The sequence below is a fragment of the Vigna umbellata genome, chromosome 11, assembly GCF_029865625.1.
Source record: "Vigna umbellata cultivar VRB3 chromosome 11, Vumbellata_1.0, whole genome shotgun sequence".
NCBI lineage: Eukaryota > Viridiplantae > Streptophyta > Magnoliopsida > Fabales > Fabaceae > Vigna > Vigna umbellata.
In genome coordinates this window covers 22,252,192-22,278,024 of record NC_142175.1, presented here as the reverse complement: position 1 = coordinate 22,278,024, position 25,833 = coordinate 22,252,192, and the positions used below count along the sequence as shown (strand labels likewise).

General features: G+C 29.2%; 1 protein-coding gene and 1 long non-coding RNA gene across 4 annotated transcripts; both read left to right on the top strand.

Moving 5' to 3' along the window:
- Window positions 1–1,949: 1,949 nt before the first annotated feature.
- On the top strand, window positions 1,950–20,436 carry AGL20 (AGAMOUS-like 20). The gene is made up of 9 exons (XM_088101784.1): window positions 1,950–2,014; window positions 2,593–2,666; window positions 2,801–2,994; window positions 14,919–15,003; window positions 18,638–18,699; window positions 18,796–18,895; window positions 18,988–19,029; window positions 19,460–19,519; window positions 19,826–20,436. The coding sequence occupies exons 1-9, from the start codon at window positions 1,987–1,989 to the stop codon at window positions 19,973–19,975; spliced, it is 795 nt and encodes a 264-aa protein (XP_087957910.1). The 5' UTR covers window positions 1,950–1,986; the 3' UTR covers window positions 19,976–20,436.
- A 2,299-nt stretch (window positions 20,437–22,735) lies between these two features.
- LOC148191189 (uncharacterized) lies at window positions 22,736–24,646 on the top strand. Of its 3 annotated transcripts, XR_015783065.1 has the most exons (4): window positions 22,736–22,914; window positions 23,052–23,147; window positions 23,235–23,523; window positions 24,141–24,646. It is a non-coding gene; the product is annotated as an uncharacterized LOC148191189 (long non-coding RNA). The 3 variants fall into 3 exon arrangements; XR_015783066.1 differs by having other exon boundaries at window positions 22,736–23,147; window positions 23,298–23,523; XR_015783064.1 differs by having other exon boundaries at window positions 22,736–23,147.
- The last annotated feature ends 1,187 nt before the right edge of the window (window positions 24,647–25,833 follow it).

The window sequence follows — 25,833 nt, the reverse complement described above, 5'->3', positions numbered from 1 at the left end:
AAAATTAAAAATTAATAAAAGAAATTTAATAAACACAATAATAGAAACTTGAGAGCATGAAAAAGCAGACAATATTATACCTCGGTTGCCAAGAGAGTCGATGCCAAAACACATAAAAAAATATATTTTAATTATTTTAAAAGTCAGAAAAGGGCCTATAGCCTCGGTTCCCCCTAGAACCAAGGCCAAAACCCCTATGCAGAATTAATTACCTTCTTGAAAATATGAACGTTACAACTGACTGACTTTATGAGAAGAGGGTATGGCCTCGGTTCCATGCAGAACCAATGGCATATCCCCTTTGAAAAAGTCTGTCAGTTCAAACGTTAGAGTACAAAGCAGAAATGTCAGTTGGAGTAGAGGGGTTTGGCATCGGTTCTAAGAATAATCGATGCCAAAAGATCTGCATAGAGATTTTGTCAGACTACAGATAGGATTGTTAGTTGGAGCAGGGGGTTTTGGCTTCGGTTGCTCTCAGAACCGAGGCCAAAAACCATGCACAGATATCTTTGTCAGCTAAAAAGTCTTTTCTTGGCATGTGTAGCAAACTCTATGTCCTCGGTTGCCCTTGTAATCGAGGCCATATGAACTCTACGACTTCGGTTGGGAGAGAACCGAAGCATATACTTTTCCAATAATTTTAAAAATGTCACTACGTCACGTTATGTTTCGGTTTCTAGCCAATCAAAGGACGCTTTAGTAGTTTTTTTACTAGTCATCATTTAACAAAAGATAAATAATTAACTTTTATCTCTTTAGATCATTTAAGAAAGTGTAAAATAGCTTACTTCTAACTAGTTACGTTCCCGTGCCCGTTTTATGACATCTCAACTATCGGTGTTTTGACTAACATCTCTATGTCCTTATATATTAAATCTTTAAAATTAACCAGTCATTTTATAAATTTTTATTTTATTGTAGATATTAAAAAAATACTTTTCTTGACAAATTAAATACTACTTAAAAATGAATTTTAAAGACAAAAAAACATATAAAATAAGGAATGAGAAAACCGTTCAGAATTTTAAGAAGAATCGAATTATGTACTGGTATAACAAATTTTATTTAAACACGATGAATTCTGCTCGAGTTTTGAACCCGAACTTATATCAGTTACAGTAAACGAGTCATTTATGCATTACAAATAAAGAAAAAAAAAACAGAGTGGTGTGTCAATGCAACATAATGGTCATAATTACTTTTGATGGCAAGTTTCTTTGTTTTCGAGGTATTATTGGTCAGTTTTTGTACGATGTTGTACGGACGAAGTTGACGTGTTTCTAACACTGTACCGTTTTCTCTATTTTTAACTGTGATGCTGTGCCACCACAGTTCCTGAACCACCACCACCCTCCCACCTTCCTTTTCTCCTTTCCCATGTCTCACTTTTCACACTTCCTAAATATCAAACTACCATAACTACAATTTATAAACATTACTATCATGCCATTAAACCAAAACCATTCTTTCACCATTCATCCTCACTGTTTTTCGCTATTTTTATCACCACCTTTACGTAAATACCACTTCATTTTATGTTTCATGTGTTGGGGGTAGCAATGTAAATGCATAATTGTTTACTCTTCTTTCCCAAACGAAAATATCTTCAGAAGCCACTTTTTGAAGGTATCGAATAATTTTTTTCTCTGTTTTTTTATATTATTCGTAGTACAAAGAAGACGAGCAACGAAGCAAATTGAAGCTTGCAGTAATGATATAAATAAAGGTTTCCATATATATGGACTTCCCTGTCGTCCTTTATATGCATATTTTTTTACATGTCCCTTTATAGAAAAATCAAAGCATCATTTTCATGTATATTTTTTTATTGATGTGGAAATTTTTTTTTGGGTGGTTGGTGTGTTGTTTTTACTAAATGAAGCAAGGGATGAGGTTTCAATTTTCCATAACCATGTATAAAATAATTTGTTTCTTAATATAGTGTTGGGAACACAAGGTGGATGAATAAGGAAAGATGTTCTGTCTATGTGCTTTCTCTCTTGGCTAAAGATAGGTCAAATCCAACTCATTTTTCTTCAACGTATCTCAATTATGTAATGCCATTCACTTTTCCTTCTCTTTCTATTATTTATCTGCAGTTTCTGTGCTTTCTCTTTTGGGTTTCTTGCTTTCTTTCTATTCTCCCCTTATTTTCTCTCTTTCCCATTCCTTTTCTAGCCTCTAACCCTTTACTATTCCTAGCTTCTTCTCTTGGTTACCAAGATTTCCTTTGATTTTGCCAATTTGGTGCAAATCTTCTTCCTTTTCCTAGCTCAACTTTTTCCTTTACTTACCCAGAGAGGCCTGCTTGCGTTTTCTTCCTGGTGAGTATCTAAGCAGCAGAAAAAAAAAAAGAAAAAAAAAAAAAACCTTTTCCTCTTTGGTGTTTAGATACTTAAGAAGCTTGAATTTGCTCATTTTTTCCTTTCATAATGTTTGTAGGAATTTTGTTTATGTCGTAGTTTTGTTTTCTTCTACTTTTTCTTTGACTTAACTTCCATCCTTCATAAATATTTCACTTGTTTTTTGGAATATAATGAACCCTTTGACTAGTACCACTTCTAATCTCTTGCATTTTTCTATCTGCTGCAGCTTTCTGTGTCTTCAAGTCTAACTCGGAGGGTTGGTATCTGCTGCAAATCTTTCCATTTTTCCATCATCACAAGGTTCAATTTCTTGGCCTGCTCTCTCTTCTTCACCCAATATAATATGTGTGCGCATAAACTATTTGTCTGGGTGTCTATGAAAGGAATTTTCTAGTTTCATATCTATTTTGGGGTACTGATGATTCTATGAGCAGAAAGTAGAAGAGATGGTGAGAGGAAAGACTCAAATGAAGCGTATAGAGAACGCCACAAGCCGGCAAGTAACTTTCTCGAAGCGGCGAAATGGGTTGCTGAAGAAGGCTTTTGAGCTATCAGTTCTTTGTGATGCTGAGGTTTCTCTTATCATCTTCTCTCCAAGAGGGAAGCTCTATGAATTTTCTAGCACCAGGTACCACTATTCTCCTCTTTCAACTTTCCCTTTTCTTGTATGAATGAATCCTTCCGCTTCTGGTAATTTTAGCACCCTTCTTGAAACCAAGATCAGTTACTTTAATCTGTGAGCTAGTAAATTTCATGCATACCTATAAGATACATATGCGTGTATATACTGTTATGTAGCTGTCCTAAACACGAATAAACAGTGGTGGACACTGCATATAGGTCTTGTTTTATTTGTTATCTGTACTTTTTGTATTAGTCTTTTGGGGTGGATTATGGGAGCTAAGCAAAGAGATTTTTATAAAAAACTTGAAATAATGCATGAACCTACACCCTAGAGAGAAGAGAGGGACTATAGTTGTAATATGATTGAAAGAAGAAGAAAAGAGAAATGGTGTGTCCGTGATTGTCTATACTAATTGGTGATTGTCCAGATATAATTACTTGACATTAAGAGACAAAATTGACTGTAGTTGGCAATGTTTGACATCTTCGATGAACTTGTTTAGAGCTTAACATAATGAAGCAATACTTCAAACCTCCTCAACCAAAGGTTGGTGGAATGAATAGAGGAACCTTGTTCCCTCAGTAACGGGCAAAGAATGAGCTTGTACATGTAGGTTAGTGATTTCTGATGTATCATATGTACTGAAAACTGACATTTACAATATTCATGGGATGGAGAGAGAGATAAAGATATTCTTGTGCAGTACCACAAAACGATGATTTGATTCCTCCTGTAATATCAACTGATCAATAAGTATTTTATTTAGAATTCACAGTAGGGTCGACCCTACTTTTTATCATCGAACAAAGTGAGGAAAAACCTTAATGTGGTGTTCCAAAAGTAAAGAAAAAGAAAATATAATTCTATCTGCAAGAAGCTAGTGTTGTTCCATGAAATAATGTGCAGTGTGGTTTAGTATCACGAGTTCACACATTCTAAGGTGTATATTATTATTCTTGGATGAAGAATCTATGCATATATAGAAAGTTTTTCTTTTCTGTATGAATCATCGTGCAGGTGCATTCATAACATTAAATACTAACATTATATGAATTATTATAGCCCTCTTATATATATATGTGTTTGTTTATTTCAAACTGCAAATGTTGAACTTAGGATCTACTCTATTTAGTAATCAAGTCCCAGTCAACAATGTAACTAAGACTCATATGTGAGCTTGGTGTAGCTTTTATTACGTATATAACAACTTTGAAGTGACTGTTTTATGCATATATAGCCTTAAGTGATGTAGACAAGAAGATTTTCTAGTTGGAATTCAAACTTGGAGCTTCTCTTTGTTGGAACACTTGAAAATTGCACAGTTTTAACATTTCCTATAATAAACTAAGTTAAGGGTGTATGCTTACAAAGCATAATGAAATGCTGCATAAAATAATTGAGTTTCTGCAAACTGATTTAGGAGAAAGAGTTAACAAACGACAGGAAGAGACTTATATATGAATATAACACTTTGCTATGCTTGTTCCTACAACTTTATTCATGTGGTTTTCTGAAATTTAATTTTTTAGTACTGTTCAGTTGTGTCTGTTTTTCCTTTTTTGAGGGGGGCAGAGGGGTATGGTGGTGGTGGTTGTCTCCCTTAATTAACCCTTTCTGAAATGCTAAGGAAATTAAACAAAATGAAAAATTGACTGAAACACAGAATGATGTGACAAGATATATGCATTCAGATGAACTTATCAGTATTTCTTCTGTTCCTTCTTACAGGAACAATGAGAAATATCAATTGAAAACGGAACTTCTTATACGTAAATAACAAAATTTTACATCTTTTTGCACCAGGAAAAACGATGCATATTCATATATCTTTTGGATCACTATTTTTTTTCCTTAAGTTACTAGTTATCATCACGAACTTTTAAATTATCATTCCAAACAAAAGCTTACAGAACCTTGCAAATTATGCTATTAATGAGTATATGACTTAAACTCTCTAGATGTTGTATAGCTCAAACTTTTTTGTTGTAGGAGAAAAGTAGTTGATTATACTCTTTGCCAAGGTAAAATATTTTCCTACATTCATTTGGGACCAAGAAAGAAGATCTTAGTGAGGGTTGATGTCATAACAATGCTCAAATACTAAAATGGTTTCTTTAGTTAAAGCTTACATTCACTTCTATGTTTCTATGTTTTTTACAAATTGTTTACAAACACTTTTTTTGCATTTTCTTTATTGTTAGACTTACAACCATTTTTCTTTCCTTAAGTTAGTCTTTGAATTTTATTTTCTCCTTCTGTCTTCTTTTTGCAGCATTTACAAAACATGTTGAAAGGTTTCAAAATTTGGCAACTAAAATATGGCAAAAAGTTATACATAGGCTTATGTGTTATGTTTTTTCTATGCAGTTTGTTCTTATTATTTACTCAGTACAGATAAAACAACTTCCTTCTTTACTCAAAAAATTGAAATGAGTAAACTATATTAGTAAAAGTAAAATGAACTACAACTTAATTTCTTCAACCTCCAAAGACTAGGGTTTCTTTTAACCCTATAAGAAAATATTTGTCCTACAGATTTCTTTCAGTCTTTTATTTTGATGCATTAATTTAATAACATTTATTAACTAAAAGAATATCAACATTTTTCTCTCATGAAAATTATTAAAGGGTTTTTAAAGTACTAAGACTCTAGCACTATATATTCAAGTTAAGGAAAATGTTTTATATTTGTATCTTATAAAAAGTTTACTTTATTTTTACTTTTTGATTCTGATTATAAAAGAGAACTACTAAAGTAAAACACAAAATAAATTATGTTCAAAATTTCTTGTATAAATGTTTGACATTCTCTTAAGAAAATTGACAATACTATCTTATAGTTTGGTAGAAAGGAGAGGAAAGAAAGAGATAATTAATTTCAGTGGTTTGGTTTAGAGAGGAGATAGAAAAAAAAACATATTTCAATTTTTTTTACTTTCTTTAAAATTGCTGAAATTTTAAAACATTTTCTCTTTATTCTTTTTACTTATTTCTATTAAACTAAAAACTTAACAATTAAGTTTATTTTTTTAGTTTATTGATACTCTACTTTTACTCTTTTTTTTCTTGTAAACTAAATTACCTGAGAGAGAGAGAAAAAAAACAGTACTCTGAAATCAAACACCGTTATTTTCTTTCCTTGTCATGATGTCACTCTGATTCAAAGAAGTATTTAATTAAATGCAATAGTTCAGCTTTAACACTTAAACCCTCCAATTTCTATTATAGTTCTCACAAAGGTGAACATCTTAGCATCTTTAATAGAGTACCTAGTTTCACACAGTAACAAATAAGTGAATAAGTTTAGATATACTTTTCCATAAAAACTTGTATTATTTAGAAAAGTTATATTTATTGACTAATTAAGATTAAAGAATACATTAAGAAATGAAAAATATTAATTTTTAATTATAAAAATTTTAAAATTGTAGAAAATAATTAAATTGATTTAATGAAATAATTGATAAGAATTTCATACATTAAATCAATATTGTCTTATCAATTTTTATTGTAAGTTTCCATTAAGTTCAATATTCCGATGTTATGAATGGTTATGTTAGATATCCAATGAATTAGTTATTTTATTCTATTATATGAATTAGTTATTTTATTCTAGTCTAGGTTCTGACCTCGTGTTATACCGATGTTACGAAGGAAATTACACTTATAGTTCCCAAACCCAAGATAGGATGACATGATTTTCATTTTTTCACTTCATTATCCAAAATATAAGAAATAATAACCAGACTATTATTAAATTTAAAATATCAATAATCACTGACATAAAAACCTTAATTTTCTAAAAAATAATAATAAAAATAAAAATAAAGAAAATAAAAACAATAATAATGCTAATTATCACAAATCAAAATCTTGGTATATAGGGTTGGAAAAAAGGTTTCCTTTTAATGGTTGTAGTTGAAAAAAAGCTATTGATTCAGATACCCTTTCTGGAATAGTTTTATAGTCTTATAGCATGTTTGAATCTAATTAGGTTGTTTTCATGTAGTTTATTAGCTGGGTTTTTCATCTCTGTATATCTTTCTATTGGAGTTCCCTTAGTGTACTAGTGACTAGGTTTCTTCTTTTGCAGATAAAAAGTAGAAAATGCTTTTGTAAAAGAGAGGTAGCGTGTGAGGGGGTAGGATGTACTTAAAGGTTTACCCTTGGTTTTGAAAGAAAGATAAATGATCAAAATAAAAAAGAAATAAGATAAGGGAATATAAATAAATAAGAAATAAATCGTTGTTTGGTAGAGTAGAAATATATGAAAAATAGAAAGATTAAAAATAATAAAGTGGGTTCTACCATTTTCTTCTACTCTCTCTCCTTTAAACCAGATAATTTAATTGTGAAAATGAAAGATAAAGCATGAATATAAAGTTTCTAAAAATTGTAATATTAGTAGTTAATATATATTGTGTATGTTTTTGTCTCATCTTATTTGGTGTAATGATAACTATTTATTGTACTAGTTATATGTTTTTGTGATATGTTTTAAATATCCTATTTAAAAGGTTTTATGTGACAAACAATTCCTCTAGATTGCCACTTGATGTACATCATTTAGTCTAATATAAACCTAAAAGCATAAACTACTTAATTTATATATACTTCATTAATATATATGTCTATCTATGCTAGTGAATTACATTGGAACAAGCAAAACTAAGTTGAGTTTTAATACTAAAATAACTTATAACAGCATAGTTCTTGGTTATCTGTGTTAGAATTTGTTGCACATTTCAAGAAACTATAAGAGTAATGAAGGAAAGGAGAGAAAAGCTTTAACTAAAATAAGTGCAATAAAACAATGATACACTTAATGAAATACACTTTTAAAAGCTGTGTAACTTGCCCAGAAAACTTATAAATATTTTACTTTATTGAAGATTTGAATAAACATTTGACAAAACTAATGTTAGATGGCATTATTGTAAACTTATAAGTAGATATATATTCTGTAAATCATTTTTATTAAAAGAATTTAATTTATTTTAAGTAGACATGATACATGTCCTTAAACTTATAAATAGATGCCTTATGACAATTTTTTATCATTAAAATTAATTTATTTTACAAAGCATGTCTATTTATAGCCATTGACTGAAAATACATATAGGCATATATAAGATACAGAAGATATACCTCTACTCTGCCAACCAATGTAAATATAAAGAAAATTTTAATATTCTTTTAATAATGTCATTTTTTTTAATTTGAAACTCCTCCCAAAATCCTTCAGCAAGCTTAAAAATTCTGAAACTTGAAATTATGTATGGTTGGAATTAAGTTCATTTTATCAAAGTCTTGATATGAAGACATATTATGAAGTATGATTTAAAGGGACTTGGCTAAGTTTTGGTTTGTGATAACACTTTCTATGAAGTAATTTTCAACTTGATCAGTCTAGGGTTTTGCCTATCATGAAGAACCGTAATAAAACTGATACAAGACACTCCAGAAATAAACCTTGTATGTGTTTGGTTGGATGAAATGAGGATGGAGAAAAATAAATAAATTGAAAATTAGTAAAAAAAGAAGAAGAAAACTTTTGAATTATTTTATAGAAATCAATCTTTCTTTTCATTTAGCAATCATAGTTTCCCTTTAACAAAGGGAGGATTTTGGTTTCTTTCCATTCACCCTATCATTACATTAATTTATTTGAATCCATAAAGACTAATAAAAATGTAATTGTTTGTGTTGTTGTTCTTATTTACTTGTATATTCCTTTTAATTGCCTTTGTTTATGTAAAAGTAGGTATGTAAAAAGGTTGGAGATTCTAAATACTCCATATCTATTAATTATTATTGATAAAAAAAAAAAGAAAACATTTTAATTTCAAATTTAACTTTGGTTAAACATCAGTTACTTTTGAAGAAACAAACTTGATTTTATTTGAGCTAAACCTTGAAAGGTTAAATTTAACCATTATTATGAACAAGAAAGTAAATAATACTCATCCACACAAAGCAATACTAGAATCATAAAAGAATATTAAGCAAAACTCAAGAATGAGAATGAATTCTTATAGGGGTCTCTTTTATCTTAGCTGTCAGATTTCTTTTTGGGAATTAGCACTCGAACTTTTATAAAAAGAAAGAAAAATAAATGAGACATTTGAATACGATTTTCCCTAACCTTCACCTAAGGGCCCTTAAACGTTCATTCGTATTCAAATTAAAAGAATTAAATTGAAGATTAGATTAAATGTGATTGAAGTTTAAAATATATAAACTTTCTCTCGAGTAGAAACCTTAATTCCTTAAAAATCCGAAATTAGAAAAAGTATTAAGTTTGAGAATGTGGTTTTATCTTGAATCCTTGCTCCAATTTATCAATTTCCTTTAGAGATTTATCATGTCTCCATGAATAGTCAAATCATAGGAACATTGGCATTAATCAACATTGACATTCTTTAACTACAAAAATTAGTTACACATAGAATGAGAATCAAAGGTTCCATTACAAGTGATGAACTTTGCAACATAATTTCTATAAAACTGAAGTTTAACTCTAGACAGAAATTTGAGTTCTAATCTCACTTGCAGAACATGAGTTATGAGCTTTAGTTACTAAATATTTATGTGTTTCATAACAAAAATTTGAGTTCTTATCTTCTTGTGTTTCGTAGCTTACTTATTTGTAGTGTTGATGTGTATCTCTTTTGTTTGAGTACATGACTTTCCGTAATGATCTCTATTTATAGTGGTGCTGAATAACTCAATGAAACAATTATCACATATGTAATCATGTTTTAATACGTGTAAGTGTACAAAATTTAATTTTAGTTTTTATACTAATGTAATTTGTGTTTTATCCCCAAACATAGAATAATGTAGCCTTTTCAATATAGTAAAAATTATGTATGAAATTTTATTTTTTTTTGTTAAATATATATATAATAATGTATTTATAACAAAAAAATATATAAATTAAATTCAAAATACACATAAAGAATAATAACATACTAATTAAAGATAAAAAATAAAAATTAAATATCTGTCTAATATATCCAAAATAGCTAAATTGTTTGACTAAGGGTTACCAAAACAGAAATTTTTTGTAATTTTAGAGATTGAAAAAAGTGTGATAGGTTTAATCATAAAGTATGTTCCCTTTTTCATTTTTGTGATTAGGGTTTCTAGCTTTCAATAGGAAGGTATTTTCAGAAGCTTTCGTTCTTTGGATGAATTATGCAATTAATCCTTGGTTTAACTTTAAAACTCTTCATCACTGATGGATTTGTACTTCCTTTTTCTGCTTTTATATATATATATATATATATATATATATATATATATATATATATATATATATATATCCTTATATGTAGCACATGATTGTTAAATTATGGACAAATGATTCTTCATATCTTATAACTTAAAAAAAAGTTACGTTTGAGGTGATTTTCTCAAAGTCATTATAACTAGCATTAAAAGTTTATTTAGGCAGAGGAACACATGTAGTTCCTTTCTCGTTTATATATAAGTATACAGTTTGGAGTACTCAAGCATTTCATATATAATATTTTATTTACTTGTGACAATATTTTACAAAGAAGTTATATAATAAATTATTATGATTAAATAACTAAAGAATTATACATATGTAAGCATTCAGTCACAATATCTACATCTGGTTTTTCTTTCAAAATTTATCAGTCTTCATTTTTTTTTCCATGTAAAGGGAGAGAATCCCCACATGGTTGAAAAACTCAGTATATTAAGGGGCTAAAGAGAAAAATTTATAATGATATAGCATGATAGAAGGGTTAAAAAATCATTTTTGTTTTCTTTGAATGTAGACATGTACAAGTGATTCTGTCAGAAATAGTTTGACTCATTTTAATTTTCAATTTTTCTTCAAGTCATTTTTTTGTCATGGTGTGTTTGTTTTTTTTTTTCATTTGTTTCCTTTCAAACATTGTTTGATCCGTAGTTTATGCTTTCAGTAGCTTTCAAACCAAACACTTATAGTTTAATCAAAGAAGAGATGAGAACACGAGAAATTGAGCCCATTAATATAGGCTGATAAAGTATATTTCCTTTGTTTGAGAATCTGAAATTATTATTCAAAAGTAAATATATTCTAATAAGTTGTTATTAATCTTACATTTTATTTGAAATTTAACAATAAATTTTAATCTCACATTAAATATAAATAAAAAAAGTTGATCACATCTTCTAATAAAGATACAAATTTATTTTCTTAAAGTTTTTGGTTAAAGTGATATCAGCTTTGATGTGAGTAGATTTAGATTTCATTGTTGTGAATAGAAATGCAAAAGTGAGCTAACTTAACTAATAGAGGTTGGTTCACCACTGGTTGAGTATAATTAAAGTACTCACATATTTAATCAAACATTATTATAAAGATAAATAGTAGTTAGAAATTAAACATGATTTCACAAATAAATAAATTAAACATTCAAACTATTAAAATATTATTGAACTACATTTTAATCTTTAAGAAAATCAAATTGTTAATCTACGTAATTATAAATAGTAAACAATTATTATAAAAAAAAACTTATAAAATATAATAAAAAATAATAAAACATTATTAGTAGTAGGTTATCAGTCAATCCATCTTTAAACTAATTCGAACTAGTTTAACCCATCAAAAGTGAGTTTGATTTAGTTTGATTCACATCTAAAAAAATTGTTTTTTATAACCCAACCTTGCTCGAAGTTGTGATGAGTCGGGTTGATTCAGGTTTAAACCAATTTTAACATCTCTATTGTTGAAACTCTATGATGAATCCTGAAGAAAAAAAAACTCATAATGGTATTAGAGTCTAGTTTATCTTGCTGGCTAGTTCAAACCAATACAATATGAGTTAAAAATTCTAATTGTGAGGATTCTTTCTGTTGAAAGTTTTTCCAACAAGAGTTTCAAGCAAGTGTATCCTGTTGTGATATAATAGCGATATAAGAAACTCATTATTATATTTGTGGTTGAAAATACTACCAATATGGGAGGAATTCACTTTGGAAAATTATTAAAAATCTAAGTTTAATTAGTTTCAGATTTGATAGAGATGAAAAACTTGAATACTTTATAAGAAATAAATCAAATAAATATATTATTTTAAAGTTTTTTTTGTTGTTGAAGGTATTGTCAAATATCTTATATGGAGTAGACTAAGATCTTATTATTTTTTAATCTCTTTACTTAATCTTCTCCCATCACCTATAGGAAGATGATTACATTGCAAAAAAAAGTATTAAACAAATGTTTTATAGCAAAGTCAAGTTATATCACTTTTAACCAATAATAAGATACACTTATTTCTTATAATAAATCAAATTTTCTAACATAAGTTCATGAATGTATGAAGTAAAAAACATAATATATTTTTTAATCAGGAATAACTAATAATAAAATTAAAGAATGAGACATCAGATATACTTTAGCTCGTGTACAAAAGTATAAAAAAAAATACAAATATACATAGAAGACAATTTGGATCCTGGATCGTCATTTCCTAAAACTAACATTACAAAAGCAACACTATCTCCGCAAAACAAATCATGTATTGTATTAAAATTTATAATTCAAACCTAAATCATTACAAAATACTATTCAAATTATTTATTGTTCCCCTGAAATCTATATACACAAATAAAGATAAAAATATAGAGAACACCAAACATAAAAATATTATAGTAACCATTTTGAGTTACAGTTGTAAAAAGAAAACCCACTTTCTTTTTTTCCCTAATTTAAACACACACAAAAATCACCATATGCTTGTATAAAAGTTTATAGACAAATTTAGAATCTTCAAATTTAGAAGTTTCAAATCTTTAGAAGTTGCTAACATGTGTCTTAGAGTACGATATAGGAGAAGTTGAATTAAGAATACAGAACTTCAAATTTAGGTTGTAATTTAACTGAGATTACAAAAGAGTTTTTCCTTTTTTTAAAGGTCAATTGAATTTTAAATTTATAAGAATATAGAAATTTTAAAAAATTATTAAAAGGATTTTATAATATAAAATTATAGGATTTGAAAGGATTTATGAATTTACTAACAATTAAAGAGTTTTAAGTATTTAAAAAATATATATTTTTGCCTTTTTCCAGTAAATTTATTTTTATCTATTATTCTATTATGTAAAATTCCATAAAAGGATGAAGTCGCAATTAGTGTGAATATAATGTTAAATGATCCGAGGTACGAACAAAGTTTGATTGTAGATTTATAGGTCATTAATAAAAGCAAAAAATTGTAGATTTATAGGTCATTAATATAAAAAATTAAACATTCATTGTCTCTAAAAAGTAAACTGGGTTTGTTAAGTAAGAAACTACAAAATGACTATCACCATCAATAAGAATTAATGCAAATAAATGATAAGATTTGAATTTAGTAAAAGTAAACTGAATTTATTCAATAAGAAATTACGAAATAACAAACACAGTTAGTAAACATTAATGCAAATAAATGATAAGGTTTAAATTTAAAAGTGTAAAACCAATACAAAATATTAGAACTAATTGATTTTAGTTTATTATATTCTTATATTGTATTTAAAGTTATAATCTCAATTAATCGATAACTTCGAATAGAAATGATTAAAGTAATTATTTTTAACAACTTTTTAATGTATACAAATCCATAATGATATTTACAACTCTTGATTGTTCAAAGAATAAAAAATTATTTGGTTTGTTTTTTTATAACTTTTTTAAAAACATTTATGGATACTCGTTGAAAATTTTGATTATAGAAAAAGAGATTTGCAGAAGTTTTTAAGTACATATCCATAATACCATTCACAAGAATAATTAAGTTTTTTTGGAAGATTCAACAAACTTCTTTTAAAACTAAACCCTAACCTTTTTAGTTAACCTTTTTTAAAAGGCCTTTTCAATGGAAAGAGCTAGGATTTATGTTGTCAAAAAATGTTTGAAAATAATACAAAAGAATTCTATTATTATTATCTAAGGTTGAGAAAAGGTCTCAATAAATTTAGAAAAATCTCATATTTAGGTGAGATAGTCTCACAAATAATCTACAATAAAACTTGTATGATTTTAAATATCAAATAATCTATTTAATCTTTTAAAATCTTATTTGAATTGCAATATATTTTGTTAATTTTAAAAAATAAATCCGCATAGTCGTGATGAAATATTATATTTTTTTATTGTTTAAAAATCTTGATTGAATGTGAATACAATTTTTTTTTTCTATAAAAATATCTTTTTAAAGTTTCAGGAGAATACCCTGAATATAAAATTATAGATAACATAGAGAAATATTATAAATGGTGGATTGAACTTTGAAGAATCACCTACTTTCTTCCTGCAACTCATACTCTTGATATGCTAAGGAATATCATATTTCACGTTTTAATCTATTACAGAATTAATTATGTCTAAGCAATTTACAACTTGAATTTTTTTCCTCCTTTACTATGGAATATTTATTAATTAGTTTGTAAAATTATCAGAAGTTAAATTTATGCAAAATACAGCAAAATTGTGTATAGAAAAAGTGGGTTATTAATGGAAACAGCATATATTAATTGGTTTTTTCCAGTTCAACAAAGTAGAAAGCTGCTTAGTATAATTATAAGTAAATAAGAATTAAATAAAGTACTGTCTCATCATTAAAAAGAAATTTTTTGCTGCTAAGTTATAGAAGAAAAATAAAAATTGCTGAGGGAGACATGAAGATAATTTATTTGTAAATAATAGAAAAGCTCACTCCCTGAAGTATGATATCAAAAGTTAATGATTTTGTGACTTTTCTGTCTGATCTTTATTTGTTTCAACTATTTATATTGCATTGAAATTATAAGTAGTAGAAAATTTTAATTTTTTAATTTTTTAATTTTCTTAGCTTGTTTTGAAATTGAAACAGAACATAGCCTTGGAAGATATTGATAATGTGTTTGTGATGATACAGCATACATCAGTCAATAGAACGTTACCGCAGACATACCAAAAGTGAAACCTCAACTACGTTCAGATCAGTTGAACAAAACATGCAGGTTAATTAACCACTTCCTTGTCTTCTCATGCTCATCAAATGTGTATCCTTTTACTTTTATCTGTTTTTGGTTTATTCATTTCTTCTTTCTATGTAAGAATCTATTTAGATATGTTCAATACAGTGAAAAAATTATCTACTTTTTGTGTTTTAATTTACGTATTTATAATAAAAGAAATATGAAATAAATTCAAAATACAATTAAAGAATATTAATCAGTTAACTAAAATTATAATATCTAATAATATAATATATCTAATAGATTAAAAAAAAGTGTTTTTTAAGTAAAAAAGCTCTATATTTATGATAAGAAAGGTTTTGAAAGCACTTAGCTTTTATCCAAATAGGTTTGAAGGATAAAACATAGAAGCCTTTGGTGTATCAATGATGAACACCAAAAGAAAATGGCTGGAAAAAGAGGAAGAGAAAAAAATAATATATTAACGTTTAAAGATTGAACACATGTCAACAAATTAAAGCAAAACATGGTTTATGTTGGCATAACATAAAGATAAGTTAATTGAAAACACAAACTCAAAACCATTATCATAAAATGAAAAGCTTCCATTCATTTACTTAGGGTTCAACTAGTTCACTAGAAAGACAGGTGTTTCCGTTCAAAAGTGCAAAACGAATAAACTCTGCACAAAATGAACTTTTTTATTAGCAATAACTAAGGTATAAATAAACCGATTTAATATTAGGAGTATCTCAATGTAAAATTAATGTATTAGACATCAGAATTTGAAACTTGAACTTTTCTTAGCGAGATCTATGTGGGCATTCTGTTTCATCTGTTATCGGACCATTATCGAATCACCTCCTAATATATTGTTAGAAAGTGGGTTTAAGTCTAACTCAACCCCACAAAACTGGCTAGTAGGGTGAGGTTTACACCCACTTATAAACTATGAATTGGCCTTATCTCTAGTCGACGTGGGACTTCCAACACACCCCCATTCACGTCGAGGTATAGACATCTCGTGCGTGATAGTAGAAATTGGGTGGTCCGATAACGGCCTGATAGCGGGTGGAATAGAAGAAGAGAATGCCCACTTAGAACTCGCTAGGATAGGCTCTAACCATGGCTCTGATACCATGTTAGTAGAGGGCTTTAAGCCTATCCTAGCGAGTTCTAAGTGGACATTCTCTTCTTCTATTCCACCCGCTATCGGACCACCCAATTTCTACTATCATGCACAAGATGTCTATACCTTGGCGTGATGCAAACCTCTTCTCTTCTTCTATTCCACCAGCTATCGGGCCGTTATCGGAAGTTAGGCTTAAACCCACTTTCTAACATGGTATCAAAGCCATGGTTAGAGCCTATCCTAGCGAGTTCTAAGTGGGCATTCTCTTCCTCTATTCCACTCGCTATTGGGCCGCTATTGGACCACCCAATTTCTACTATCACGCACGAGATGTCTATACCTCGGCGTGAAGGGGGTGTGTTGGAAGTCCCACATCGGCTAGAGATAAGGCCAAATTATAATATATAAGTGAGATGCAAACCTAACCCTATAAGCCGATTTTGTGGGGTTGAGTTAGGTTTTAAACCCACTATCTAACATGGTATCAGAGCCATGGTTAGAGCCTATCCTTTCTATTCTTCTATTCAGCCCGCAATCGGGCCGTTATCAGACCACCCAATTTCTACTATCATGCAGGAGATGTCTATACTTCGGCGTGAAGGGGCTGTGTTGGAAGTCCCACACCGACTAGAGACAAGGCCAATTCTTAGTTTATAAGTGGGTGCAAACCTCTTCTCTTCTTCTATTTCACCCGCTATCGGGCCGTTATTGGACCACCCAATTTCTACTATCACACACGAGATGTCTATACCTCGGTGTGAAGGGAGTATATTGGAAGTCCCACATCGACTAGAGATAAGGCCAATTCATAGTTTATAAGTGGGTGCAAACCTCACCCTACAAGCCGGTTGAGTTAGGCAAATAATCCACTTTCTAACATGGTATCAGAGCCATGGTTAGAGTTTATCTTAGCTAGTTCTAAGTGGACATTTTATTCTTCTATTCCACCCGCTATCGCTATTGGACCACCCAATTTCTACTATCATGCACGAGATGTGTATACCTCAGCGTGAAGGGGGTGTGTTGGAAGTCGCACATCGACTAGAGATAAGACCAAATTATAATATATAGGTGAGGTTTACCTTACAAGCCAGTTTTTGTGGGGTTGAGTTAGGCTTTAAAGCCCACTTCTAATAAATAAATATATATATATATATATATATATATATATATATATATATATATATATCTTTTCCAATATACAGATCTCACATATAACATTCAAACTCCCATAAAACAAAATCAAAATTATGATGCATCTTATAATCTATACTGATCCAAAACATTACAAACAAAATTCTATTTATTTAATATTGCACTAAGATAGATATAACATTCTACATGAAACATACAAATTTGCATAAAAAGAAAAATCTGAGGTCGAAAAAACCTGCCTAAAAGCATCGTTTTTCACTAAAGTCTATAAGATATAGTTTCGTTTTCAATATAATTCTTTCTGATTATTCTAATATATAACCACCTCCATTACAATAAGATTGTCTAAAAAAAATCTTAACCATAACATAGAACCATCATGGATTTCCTTAAAATAACCATCAATTTAAAATCCATCAATCTCAAAACATTCATGAGGTCTTAACCGTGTTGTTCAAAAGACTGTCCAACCATCACAGTTTCCTTCAAAGACCAGCCAATAAAACCTATGACTCAAAACAATAGTATAGGTAATCCTTCATGGTAAAATTATTCAACACATTAAAAAATATATATAAAAGCTATAGAACTCCAAGTTCAATGAAAAAGTGAAATTAGTTAAGATAATTACCGATAGCCGACATAATAATATTTCATATCTTAAGAAGTTTTTTTCCTCCAATAAAAGAAATAATAATGAAAATGGTCATTAGAAAGTGTAAGTTATGCACTTTCAACTTTGGAGAACCCTATTCCACTAAACATTAGAAAGAAGAAATGGTAAGGTTAATTAAATGAAATCCTCTAAAAGTTATAAGAACCCATCAGAAAAATCTACCAAACATTCTTCTCATTATCATTTTCTTAGACAGCCACTACTAAAAATCTCCACTTTTGTACTCCAAACAAATTTCCAAAATACACTAACCAACCAATCATTTTGGAAGTGGAAAATGGATTTAGGATAAAATCGAAGAACAACACCTCACCTTAAACTTGATTACCAGTAGGTGCAACAGATGATTTGGAAGTTGAAGACACATAACGAAGGAGAAAATGCAAAAAAGTGAGGAGATTTTGCAACAGAGGGAAGAGAAAATGAGGGTTGTGGTTATAATAGTAACACAAACCATTCAGCAAATTAGTTAGTTATATCTTGATGCAACTATTTCTAAATTCATTTCACATATAGATTCATGAGATATAATAAAAAACATTTAAAGTGGTCTTTAGATGTCTCAATGCATAAGTAACTTTTAAGTATTAACAATTTCATCTTCGTATAAATATATATATACTTTGCAGAAGTTAATTCTACTTGCTTACTGTGTTTGCTTATCATAACATTAAAGTGCTGAGATTTGAATAACTTGCCTGATATGTTGGCAGCATCTGAAGCAAGAAGCAGCAAACATGATGAAGAAGATTGAACTTCTTGAAGCTGCAAAACGGTGAAGATTTAAAAATTCTATTCACGTTGACAAATGGTTTACTTTCACTCACTCACAATGGAAGAACATGGTGCATTTGTGATTTCATTCCTCCAGGAAATTCTTGGGAGAAGGTGTGGGGTCTTGCTCCGTTGAGGAATTGCTACGGATAGAACAACAGTTGGAGAGGAGTTTAAGTAATGTTCGAGCAAGAAAGGTTAGCATGATTAACAAGCATGTATCATTTTTACTATTAAAATTTCTTTAAGTTATGATAGATATTTAAAAATCTCAACTTTCGATCTTCAGCTCCAGCTTTTCAGGGACCAAATTGAGCAACTGAAAGAAAAGGTAACATGTCTGCATTTCTTCTAAATGTTTGCAAGTTATTGCCTGTTTTGTATCACTGACAAGGGTAGAGTTCACTGCATTTGTAATTACAGCTTTAGTGCAGTGAAAAAATGGATTTTGCTGTGGTTGAGAAAGATTAAAAGTACTTTTATTTCAATTTATGGCTTCAATCGTGTGATTTTGTGTTGAAATTCGTAAAGTACTTTTGTATAGTTAAACCAAGCATGCACTTAGAAGCATATTTGTGACCAATTATGACCTGAAGGTTTGTCTTAAAAGCATCACTATTCTGTATTATTCTGTTTATGATGCCTGCAAAAAATTGTTTCAAGGTTCAATTCCTTTTCCATAAGTTCTGAAAGCTTGAAAAAATACCCTGTAAGAATTATATCAAAGAGATTCTGACTAAAGTGTTTGTAATTTTATACAGGAAAAAGCCCTAGTAGATGAAAATGCCAAGCTCACTGAAAATGTAAGGCTAGCTGAGAAGGTAAAGTCACTGCAAAATTTGGAGTCAGTTCATTTGGAAGAATATTTTAAAACTGGTTTAATTTAAGAATTTCTTTCATTTTTTTCTATTCTTAAAATGGTAACAAAAATAGAATAACATGAAATTTTTTGTGATTATCAATGAAAATATAAAATATTTTCCCAAATGAGATATGCTCTTAGTCATCCCTATGGATTGTTGAACTTCAAGTTTTTGAGGTGAAATTAATACATGAAACAATACCCCATAAGTTTGCATATGTTTGTTGGATATGCCAAAGTATCATAAAACAGAAATTTTCTGCAGAATGGCATGCATCTACAGCTAGCAACAAAGGATCAGAATGAAAATCAACCCCAAAACTGTGCAGAAAGTAGCCCAAGTTCAGATGTGGTGACTGAATTGTTCATTGGACTTCCAGATACAAGAACAAAAGGCCTCTCTCATCAGGTCTAGTAGAAAATTGTTTAATCTCTGGCTATGCAAAATTGAAACAAGGGTAAGGTCTAATTTTATCATCAATGTATATGTAACCTAGATGCTCTTGAAAAGAGAGTAATAGAATAATTCTAAATCTTCTTACAGTATCTTTCTGATAATCCTTCTAATTATCAATCACATGAAGAAAGTATTAATATTTTTGGTGTTTCAAAAGTGTTAAATGTTTTTGCATTTCTATTTGATACTTTCTTTATGAAGAATGAAGAAAATTATTTGGAAGGATGTTGTAGGATGATATATTATTTTAAGTGATAGTGGTAACTGTGTGGTGGGAGTGATTTGCTTAACTCAACAGTATCCTCAAACCTATGGGCTAAATGACCCTTTGTATTCATACTTATATTTTGGACTCCCCAGTTGTAAGGTTGTTGAATGCATGACTTTCCTTCATCAATTAGTCTTCTTATATGGTACAAGTTCTGTCTGATATGGTATAATGATGAAGAACAAAATAAAATTTTCTGCACATATTTTTTTCTCTTTTTCATTGCTTGTCTTGTCTTTCAAAGTTCGATGAAATTTAAATATTTACAATCATTTATATGTTTCTCTCATGATATAGAATCTATGCAATACACCAAGTTCTGTTGGTTAGTGACAGATCAAATGAAAATAATAATTTAGTTCATAGTTATCACTTTGTGCATGCTCTTAAGATTCCTCAGAAATGAATCCTCTACTAAAGTTTGTACCATTTGGTTCCACCTCCATCTGAAAACCCTAGTTTTAGTTTGCATTTCTGCTGCAACTCTACATTTTTAAGTTTTTTATTCATGGAGGAAACCTTTCACCGGTATTTAGAGCTCCTCATCCACCAAAAAGAAAAAGTAGTTTGCTTCAACTTCTTTTGATTTGGTATTATAGTTGTGAACTTACTTCATCATCAGATTTTTCTTCCTCAATTATTTAATAAATAATGAACATGTATATCAAAAGATGTAGCTTAGCTTGCAGTAAATTAACATGATACTTGAGATCTGGTTTTGGATCAAGTGCTGGAAAGTATTCCACATGCTTACTGCTAACATGGGACATAATGTTTGGCTGAAGTTATGAATGAAAGACTTAGTTCATTCAATAGACAGATCCTCACAAAATTGTCTTTAATTAGAATTGTAGTTTGAGGGTGTTGGTTAACTAATGCCATTTGAAATGATTCTACTGATAAAATTATGAGGTTTTTGAGTTACACTTCAAATTTATTTTTATATCATTCATTACCTTTGTTCTACATCCACCGAAAAAGAATTTCACTTGAATATTACATGTTTTTGGACAAAATTTCATATTTACAAGTTTGCTCACTTGGAGTAGGACCCCCTTCTCTCTTGATTAGATTAGATGTATATTTTCTCTTTATTCTCTTCATATTATAAAAATGCGTCCAAAATTTACTTTGGAAATAAAATTTAGTGGATTTTAATTATCCTACCTCTTCGACTAAATCTCATTTCGACAAAACAAAATTCTCCAAAAGTGAAGTTGTATTTACTGTATTTTAAAATAACAATATTTTGTGATGACAATTGATGATGAACGTCATATCAATCAGAAATTATATTGAATTTTATAATAAAATTGTGAAGTTTGTGACAAACATTGAATAGTGATTAAGTGTAACGAATTTCGTAGAGAAACTGTATCATCGCTAACTATTTTATCTCAAAAAGTTTCTAAAATTAACATAGGGCATGCATTTAAAATATAATGCATAGACATCCATTACTTCCTTAAGCAATTCCACTTAAAGTAAAAATAAAAAAAGGCCTAACCTACGGTGTTTTAAAAGTTCAATTCTTTATAATTTATCTTCATAGGCTGATTATATTTTATAATAGAAATTATGAAATTCAGAATTTAGTTTTATTATTGTTTTTTTATTTTTTGAATAAGATTTTCTTTATTTAAATTTTATAAAATAATAATTATGTTATCCATTTTTGTGTTTTCTTTAATTTAATATATATATATATATATATATAAAGTTTATTAGAAATGTTACTTGAAGTGCTATTAAAAATAGGAATGGCAAAACGGACTAATTCAATATAATTTTGATCCGCCAAAAAAGGATTGAGCTAGGTTGGCCCACACACTTAAGAACGGGTTGAATTTTATAACCCGACTTGTCGAGCTGCCAAGCTATTGAGTTGTTGGGCTAAAACAAGCTTATACCAGGTTGTTATGCTTATGTCGGGCAGCAAAACTATATTTGAATAATTTATCACTTATTCAAATTTACTATTACTGATTCTAGGTTGGGCAGAATGGCTTGAGTGTTCTCGTGGGCGAGACCAGATTCCTTACATTTAGGTTTTTTAATAATGCTAGGTTGTCGAATTGTCCTACGAGGCTGACCAAACTATCTTCAATGTTGTTGCAGATGAGACTAAGTTTTTTATATTTGGATTTTTTAAAATGTCGGACTGGTTTGTCAATGACCTACTAGACTGTTAGGCAAAAATGATTATATTGTGTTATATCAAAGATTGTTCCAATCCACTTTTTTTTATGAGGCTACTAGACTAGCTCGTCCTATTTGATATTTTTTGCCACCCTAATTAAAAATGTGTAATATTTAATTTTAAAATGTTTGCTAGCATACTTTTAGTTGGAATATGTTACATATTTATTTAAAATTACAACCCTCGTATGTCCGAATTGGATAAAGGGTTGCAAAGTGCATATTGAAATTTAGGACACATTTATCATAAACATCGACAACAACAACATCTCTTATCGTCCATCGATCAAGTGGTTCTTTTATAAAACTAAATTATGAGAGTTGTTAAAGTTCTAGACATGTTCATTAATGTTCTCAAGTCATTCCAATGTCATACAAAGGGAAAACATTAAGTTGCAGCTAAATCTTCAAGTTATAGCTAAATCTTCAAGTTATATCACTAACTCTACCTCCAAAAACAACGCAAGTGTGGCAATAACTTATTTATCATGCTAATTGACTCTCTTGATTTGTTTTTATCTCATGAGCTTTGTTTATTTGATGCTTAAAAAAACTTGATTTTAGCAGGAGTTTATTAATGAAGGTTATAATAACCTCTTACAAGAAATACTGGAGTTTTCCAAACCCCGTTGAAACTCCGTTTCTCTGGTCCCTGTTATTGAGGTGGGTCTTCCAATTGGTACTCTTTTTCCTCTTTCGTTCTTGATTTTGCAACACTGTTTCTCACTTTCTCAATTTTTAAAACCCTAGGTCAATGGTTTCCAAACCCTGTTTGTCTCTTTCAACAGATTTGTTCTTATGTTTTCGTTCCAGAATTGTGTTTCCTCTGCTCTCTGCTTCAGAAACTTGCAACTACTTCGCCAGGAGAAATAATTTTCTCGCAAATAATTTTTAGTACATTCCATTTGGGGGAGAAAGGAGAATGAATACATTCCTCTGGCTGCATAGTCTCGAAAATAATTTTGCCTTGTTCTAATATTTCAGATATCAAGAGCTAATAAAAGAAAGTTCGAGGATGATGTTCTTTGATTTAAGAAAGGTGAATGCATCTCTTCCTGTTCCTGTTCCTCTGGTAGCTTTAAATTATTCTCTGGATTTTGGATGTGTTTGGTGTCAGAAATTAGAGAACTGAGTTTGTATTATTGTTATCATGATTTCTTCCTCTCCCTAGATTTTTTTCAGATTCAAAATCTATGATTCAAACCATTCTAGTTAAGCATTTTAAGTTTAATTGTTATCGTGATTCATCATCCTTGCATGGTGCTCCCTCCTTGGATAGTTTTTATTCATTCTTTTCCTGTAACATTTGAAGTTAATTAAGGTCGTGTGTTTTACCATTTTAATGGATAACTTTTAGTTGTACCTATCTTTCTTATCATGTTGTAAGGTTGGAATATGTTGGTTATATTACTGTGATGATTAATGTTATCTGATAGTAAAACAAGGTTATTCTTTGATTGGGTTGAAGAAACTTTCTTGGTTGTCCTCTCTACACATTGAATTTTTAATAAAATGTAGTTAGCAAAGTTACATGGTTGGTTACCAAGTGTGATCAGGTTCAATAAATGTTGAACACATGCATACATCACACACCTCTTCTTTTTCTTCGAAAGAGCTTATGAAATTGATCTGTGACAGTACTCTCTCACTCTGCAGAAACAGCAGAGTTGTATGGTGTGTCACCATTATGCATTGAAGCAATTACTGATGACATGATGTTGGATGTTAGTTATTCTTTGGTGGCTAAATGGTTTGGAGAAGTAAGAGATCGTAAAGGAAATCATCTGGAAGTTGTTTAAAAGTTGCAATTTGAAGGTGTTGAAGTAGCTTGTTGGAGGGAAAACAAATCACACTACTTGAGAGAGCTCTTGTGAGCATGGTTATCTTTCCAGACATGGCTTCCGAGTTAACTCTAAACTCTTTTCTGCGTAAACCAGGTAAAATCAACTATAAAATCAGTAGGATCATGTAGAATCGCGAGTTTAGAACGATTCTGCGAGCTTGAAAGGAGAAAAAAAAACGTCGTCTGGGATTTAGGATTTCATGACCTGATTGTCACTATCTCTAGCATCCCCTATCTTTCTCCATGGTTATGTCATCGCCTCACCTCCTTAATGAAATGCATCAAAATTAATAATAATAGTCAAAGTATTTATGTTTTACGATATTTATTTTTATGAACAATATATCTATGAATTTTATTTATTTAAAGTTATATAATTTTGTAAACTTATTTAAATTAAGATATTATTTATATAATATTTTTTCATATGAAGTAACGAGTTTACGAATTGAGTTTATTCAACTCTCTCGAATTTAGGTAAACTTTCAAATTTGATAACCTTGCATGTGAGAGGAAAAACTTCGTAATAACTTTTCATTGATTTTTTTGAACACCAAATGCTTAAAAGTAGTTAATTCTCCTTTTCATCTACTCTCAATGTTCTTTTGTTATGATTTATGTTTTATGATTTGATTATTTATATTTTAAGTTGTTTCTAAACATTGAAAAATGTTTTTATAACTTGATCTTCGGAATTGAACAACTTATATGATTGTGGACATAATTTTATATTTAACGGTCATTCTAATACTCATCCTTCATGTGAATCATTTGTAAAAGAATTAAGATATTAATATTTCTTGCATTTTAGAACTGTTTTTAAAGAATTAGAACTAGTAAGTTTTTGTGTAAATGTTGAAGTTATAATAAAATTATTGGTTGAAAAATGTTCATTAAGTTCATAAAATTCAACCTCAAAGTGTTAAAGTCATGCAATAAAAATATTAGTTAGAAAATGTTCTTTGAGTTGAGTTTATAAATTCTAACCTTAGTAATTATCCTCATTAAGTTATATAATTTGTGGTTCATAACCTTAAATACGCCTTAAATATTTTAAATTTAGAATTATTTTTACTCTTCAAATTTGTTTTTGTTTTTATAAGATTTAGTATATTTGTCAAAAGTTAACATGTGGTTCAACCATTCCAATGTCACACAATATGATTATATTAAGAAACGACACCGACATGGCTTTAGAAACCAAACTGCAGAAGAAAAAAAAAAAAAAAAAAAAAAAAAAAAAAATATATATATATATATATATATATATATATATATATATATATATATATATATATATATATATATATATATATATATATATATATATATATATATATTTGCAATTAAATCCTCAAATTCTAACTAACTCTATGACAATGCAATCAATGATCTTAAATAGAATTACCACTACTTTTTTTTTATTTATTCTTTTAGTTTTAGTTGTCTAAGGTTTTTTAAAATTCTTATACACATTTTAAATAAAATATTTAAAAATAATAACTT

Coding starts and splice junctions, on each gene's coding strand:
- AGL20 (XM_088101784.1), top strand. CDS start 1,987: ATGTGCTTTCTCTCTTGGCTAAAGATAG. Junction 2,667..2,800: donor CATTTTTCCATCATCACAAG/GTTCAATTTCTT, acceptor TTCTATGAGCAG/AAAGTAGAAGAGATGGTGAG. Junction 19,520..19,825: donor ATGTAAGGCTAGCTGAGAAG/GTAAAGTCACTG, acceptor AATTTTCTGCAG/AATGGCATGCATCTACAGCT.